Source organism: Oncorhynchus mykiss, chromosome 17 (genome assembly GCF_057628025.1).
Source record: "Oncorhynchus mykiss isolate SJ-2025 chromosome 17, ASM5762802v1, whole genome shotgun sequence".
NCBI lineage: Eukaryota > Metazoa > Chordata > Actinopteri > Salmoniformes > Salmonidae > Oncorhynchus > Oncorhynchus mykiss.
In genome coordinates, this window is record NC_143038.1 from 18,420,781 (window position 1) to 18,426,861 (window position 6,081).

Sequence of the window (6,081 nt, forward strand, 5' to 3'; positions counted from 1 at the left end):
GAACGCTTGTCAGTCGTTCTCCTAAAAGGCAACCTCTGTTGCTCGATGTACTAAACCGAGGGCCGGCAGCCACTAAGTACATGTAAGAGACAATTGTGGCAACAATAAGTTGTAAGATGATACCTAGTCACATCTGAGATGTGAATCAACTGCACCGATTGGTCAATCGCCAGTATGTGCCCTTGGGCCTCATTTGTCCCCTTTGAAATGACCTGTTGAGATCATTCAATGCAACATCTGAGGCTCTCTGGCCTATAAAGGATCCACCTCATACCACTATTTCCGTAATATAAGGCTATGTTATTGTTTTTTGAAAAAAGTACCATACAATATTTGCACATCCCTATCACCTCTGTACGCATAGGAAAATGATCCCTTTATTGTGTGTGTGTTGGGTGGGTGTCTGAGGAATGTTTTACTGCATTTCAGCTTGCAGAGGTATCACCACCCGTCCCATGGCCACCTGGATCATGTCTAGGGAAGAAAAAGAAGAATGACGTTATTACATGGCCTTCAAGAGCTACATGACTGCTGAGGTGACATTACGGACCCCTTAGGATTTGTGGCATTCCTTGTGTATTTGTTTCCCGTTTGTGCCACTTCGTTTCTCCTTTGTACTTGTGACACTATTTGAGGTTTTTAACGCCTATCTCTATTAGGTGTGACTGGCAACTGCAGTGGGTTGAATCCTACTAGTTCAGTGTTTCCCAACTCCAGGCAGGGGTAGAGTAGGCATTTTTGTTGAAGCCCTGGAGAGGCACAGCTGATTGAAAGAGTTGAATCAGGCGCAACAACAACAACAACAACAAGAACAACACCAATCAATGTGAAGAGTGGGACATCACAGTTGGGCCTTGTGTTCAACATAGCTCAGTATTTGAGTGTGTTTCCCGCGCATGCAAGTAGCTTTGATTTCTTCTTCCTCCATAGTTCCCTAGAACGAACGCCCTCCCCTTTGCAGCAGAGGCCAGGCAAAAGCGCGCGCTTTCTGTGCCACTGGCTTCAATCAGGTCCACCAAACGCAGATAATAAGAGCACCGAAAATTACGTCATTAATTCACTTGAACTCAGCTAGTGAAAACACGATGTCTGGAAGAGGTAAAGGCGGCAAGGGACTCGGAAAAGGAGGCGCCAAGCGTCACCGTAAGGTTCTCCGCGATAACATCCAGGGAATCACCAAGCCCGCCATTCGCCGTCTGGCTCGCCGTGGCGGCGTGAAGCGTATCTCCGGGCTGATCTACGAGGAGACCCGCGGTGTCCTGAAGGTGTTCCTTGAGAACGTGATCCGTGACGCCGTCACCTACACCGAGCACGCCAAGAGGAAGACCGTTACGGCCATGGACGTGGTCTACGCTCTGAAACGCCAGGGACGCACCCTGTACGGTTTCGGCGGTTAAACGCACTCTTCTCGGAACGTCAACATCCCGACTTGAACCCAAAGGCTCTTTTAAGAGCCACCCACATCCGCTTCAAAAGGGTCAAATCCATTATCGTAGGAAACCATGAGCCACTCTTGAGTGGACAGGGAGGGAGTATTCGTGACAGGAGGCTATGTTCAGTGCAGGCTTTGCGTACAGTCGTATTAAACCATGAGCCACTCTTGAGTGGACAGGGAGGGAGTATTCGTGACAGGAGGCTATGTTCAGTGCAGGCTTTGCGTACAGTCGTATTAAACCATGAGCCACTCTTGAGTGGACAGGGAGGGAGTATTCGTGACAGGAGGCTATGTTCAGTGCAGGCTTTGCGTACAGTCGTATTACTGAGGCACCACGGCTGGGAAATCCCCACCAAGTAGGGAAAGGCGGCAAGAAACGCCGAAAGTCGAGGAAGGAGAGCTACGCCATTTACGTGTACAAAGTCCTGAAGCAGGTCCACCCCGATACCGGCATCTCCTCCAAGGCCATGGGAATCATGAACTCGTTCGTGAACGACATCTTCGAGCGTATCGCCGGAGAGTCGTCTCGCCTGGCCCACTACAACAAGCGTTCCACCATCACCTCCAGGGAGATCCAGACCGCAGTGCGCCTGCTGCTCCCCGGAGAGCTGGCCAAGCACGCAGTGTCCGAGGGCACCAAGGCCGTGACCAAGTACACCAGCTCCAAGTAAACAGCCCATTTGGAGTGCTGTAGTAACCCAAAGGCTCTTTTAAGAGCCACCCAACCTGTCAGTGAAAAAAGCAAATCCATATGTGTGTGTGTGTGGAGGACATGTCAAAAAGGGGGGAGAGGGAATAAATGATGCTGACATGAACAGGGTAGGAATGTGTGCATGGTAGTATAACACAGTGAGTGGGATTCCACTCGTGCTCCGATGACTGGAGCCTGTGTAACAGTATAACTTTAGGCCGAACCAGGGACCCTCTGCACACATCATCAACAACAGTCTCAGAGCAAGTGACGTCACCGATTGAAACTAGCCGTTTCACATCCCTTACACACACCTGTACAAGAGGGAGGAGGAGAGAGAAGAAGAGGCTCCAAATCTCTCTCTCTCTAGGCCTATATCAGGGCGGACAAGCACATGGGGCGCCAGCCTCCATAGCGCCGGCCGCACAGCCAGACACCAAGACCCACAGACACAAAGACCGGCACGAGTGAGTCACGCTGCGGAGTCAAGCGAGGAAGGACTGCGAGAAGGCCACAAGCCTATCTCTCTCTCTCTCTCTCTCTCTCTCTCTCTGACACGCTTTTGAAAGAGACACACAGACAGAGAGAGAGACTACCTAGCACAAGAAAACACACAGGCTCCAAATCCAACTAATAAACTCATACTAATAAAACATCACACACACACACACACACACAGTGCAAGTAAGCATGTCGTTGGACAGTGTATTATTTCGTTTGCCTCCTGGACACATGACGAATACAACGTGAAACTAGTCTCAGCCAGGCCTCACAAGTGCATGTGTTTTAAGGTCCCCAAAAGAGCTCTCCTTTAAAACACCAAGGAGCACATCAGGGGACGCCAAACCATTTGATTCCCTTGCCAGACATCTCGGCTCACTCCACAATCAATGGTGCTCGCAATCGGATGCACTTTTAGGCCATTTAGGAGACAAATAGCACAGGAAAAGCAGTGCGCACCGCTCCACCCGACAGTCGAACGGTGAGGTTTTGAGCGAGTCGCAGCAAAATGCACGGGGCTTCTGCAGCCCACATGACTTTATTCTGAACGGACACAAGTCTGCTCGCTGGGCCGTTCGCTTTTGGGCCAAAAACACGGCTCCGTCGGTGACTTTTGGCCCGATATTGGCGACCAGAAAACACAAGTGAAAGAGCATTTGGCCAGCCCGGAGAAGCCGAGCTGGGTGGCTTGAGTCTACATGGTTCTCATGTCGCGTTTAAGGCCAGCCCCCTGCACGGTGTGGAGCTTCAATAGCGCAGAGCAGCGTCTACAGCAAAGTACTCCTCCTCACAGACTACCGTAGTGTTGTAAGTGTGTGTGTTTACCGGACCGAACGACAGACATGGCAGAAGTCGCACCAGCACCCGCCGCCGCCGCGCCGGCCAAGGCACCCAAGAAGAAGGCAGCAGCCAAGCCCAAGAAAGCGGGACCCAGCGTAGGCGAGCTCATCGTCAAGGCGGTGTCCGCCTCCAAGGAGAGGAGCGGCGTGTCCCTGGCCGCGCTCAAGAAGTCTCTGGCGGCAGGCGGCTACGACGTGGAGAAGAACAACTCCCGTGTCAAGATCGCCGTCAAGAGCCTCGTCACCAAGGGCACCCTGGTCCAGACCAAGGGCACCGGTGCTTCCGGCTCCTTCAAGCTCAACAAGAAGGCCGTCGAGGCAAAGAAGCCCGCCAAGAAAGCCGCAGCCCCCAAAGCTAAGAAGGTGGCCGCCAAGAAGCCCGCCGCCGCCAAGAAGCCCAAGAAGGTAGCAGCCAAGAAGGCCGTGGCCGCAAAGAAGTCCCCCAAGAAGGCCAAGAAGCCCGCTACACCCAAAAAGGCCGCCAAGAGCCCAAAGAAGGTGAAGAAGCCCGCCGCAGCGGCCAAGAAAGCGGCCAAGAGCCCCAAGAAGGCTACCAAGGCAGCGAAGCCCAAAGCCGCCAAGCCCAAGGCGGCCAAGGCCAAGAAGGCAGCCCCCAAGAAGAAGTAAACCTATTACAAACAGTGTTCTTTCTACTCGACACATGTTGTTACCACAAAAGGCTCTTTTAAGAGCCACCCACCTCTTTCCATAAAAGCGCATGTCATTCCATTCCACCTACCTACCCGTGGTGCAAAAGAAATGAAATGAATGACTTTTACGCACCACATTTTCGAGTGGCTAAATGGCTTTACATTTGTCACTCAAGAGTGCAGCACCCTCACCAGTCAACATTGTTGTGATGTGTTAGAATTGGCATGTCACATTGATCCTGATAATAAGAAGCATACATACTATAGTGGGTTGGACAGCAGCCATTGGTATTATGAGCCACTCTCGAATTGATTGATACATGTTTCAGTGATTTGAGTAGTCACTTTGGCGCTCCCGCCAACGTGAAAAAGTCACAAAAGTCGGAGGGAAACAGAGTAGCCTAGCCCTCGTCACTCTGCTGCCTGCCTGCCTGCGGGTGGGTGGGGGCGGGCTTAGGGCTGACTGCCTGTCTGTCTGTCCCTCCCTCACTCCAATTGGATAAGGCCACACCGGTCCGGTGGCCAATCGATGGCTTTTGTGGCGAGGTATAAGTAAGGCTCTCGAGGTGGCCAGCGGCTCATTCAGACTTTCTGTGACATACTGAAGCTACCAATATGAGCGGAAGAGGCAAAACCGGAGGCAAGGCCAGGGCGAAGGCAAAGACACGTTCATCCCGTGCCGGGCTCCAGTTCCCCGTGGGCCGTGTGCACAGGCTGCTGCGTAAAGGCAACTACGCCGAGCGTGTGGGCGCTGGCGCACCAGTGTACCTGGCCGCAGTGCTCGAGTACCTGACTGCTGAGATCCTGGAGTTGGCCGGAAACGCTGCCCGTGACAACAAGAAGACTCGTATCATCCCCCGTCACCTGCAGCTGGCAGTCCGTAACGACGAGGAGCTGAACAAACTGCTTGGCGGCGTGACCATCGCTCAGGGTGGTGTTCTGCCCAACATCCAGGCAGTGCTGCTCCCCAAGAAGACTGAGAAGGCCGTCAAAGCCAAGTAAAATCGCTGGTGCGGCTGCAACTTGACTACTCAACCCCCAAAGGCTCTTTTAAGAGCCAACCACCTAGCTCAACAAAAGCGCAAAGTGTCCTTTCTATGCCTGGCCAACTATTTGGCGTGTTTGTTAGATACACACACACATATACACGGCACCGTATCAAGTGCCCACATGAGGCTTAAATGAAGGATAACAACTAGTAGGCTAGAATGAGAGCATTATTGCGCGTAAAGTGTAACGTTGCTCGCGGCCCTAACAAAAGACCCAAGCGCGCCTCGGCGAGGGTGGGGGTTGCATTTTGGGGCGGCACGGAGAGGCCGAGCCTCCCGTCCAATGGGCGGCGGAGGAGGCCTCCGCAACGGGCCAATCAGGGCGGTGCGGAGATGGTGACCAATGAGCAGACGCCGCTGCCGGCTTTATAAACTTCACATAGGCATTTTGAGGCTATACTCCGACTGTGAAAGAAGGAAGCTAGCTAGCGCCATGGCCAGAACCAAGCAAACCGCTCGCAAATCCACCGGTGGCAAAGCACCCAGGAAGCAGCTCGCCACCAAGGCTGCGCGCAAGAGCGCCCCGGCCACCGGCGGCGTGAAGAAGCCTCACCGTTACAGGCCCGGCACCGTGGCTCTTAGAGAGATCCGTCGTTACCAGAAGTCCACTGAGCTGCTGATCCGCAAACTGCCTTTCCAGCGCCTGGTGCGAGAAATTGCCCAGGACTTTAAGACCGACCTGCGCTTCCAGAGTTCCGCAGTGATGGCCCTGCAGGAGGCAAGCGAGGCTTACCTGGTCGGCCTGTTCGAGGACACCAACCTGTGCGCCATCCACGCCAAGAGGGTGACCATCATGCCCAAGGACATCCAGCTGGCCCGTCGTATTCGCGGAGAGCGCGCATAAACGATGACCTGATCTCCAAAATCCCCCAAAGGCTCTTTTAAGAGCCACCTCCATATTTCAGTCAAAAAGGCA

The 6,081-nt window shown here is 53.3% G+C and overlaps 1 protein-coding gene across 1 annotated transcript; it reads left to right on the forward strand.

Moving 5' to 3' along the window:
* The first annotated feature begins 1,085 nt into the window (after positions 1-1,085).
* LOC149975846 (histone H4) lies at positions 1,086-1,421 on the forward strand. Its single transcript, XM_090206595.1, has one exon. The coding sequence runs from the start codon at positions 1,086-1,088 to the stop codon at positions 1,395-1,397; it is 312 nt and encodes a 103-aa protein (XP_090062721.1). The 3' UTR covers positions 1,398-1,421.
* The last annotated feature ends 4,660 nt before the right edge of the window (positions 1,422-6,081 follow it).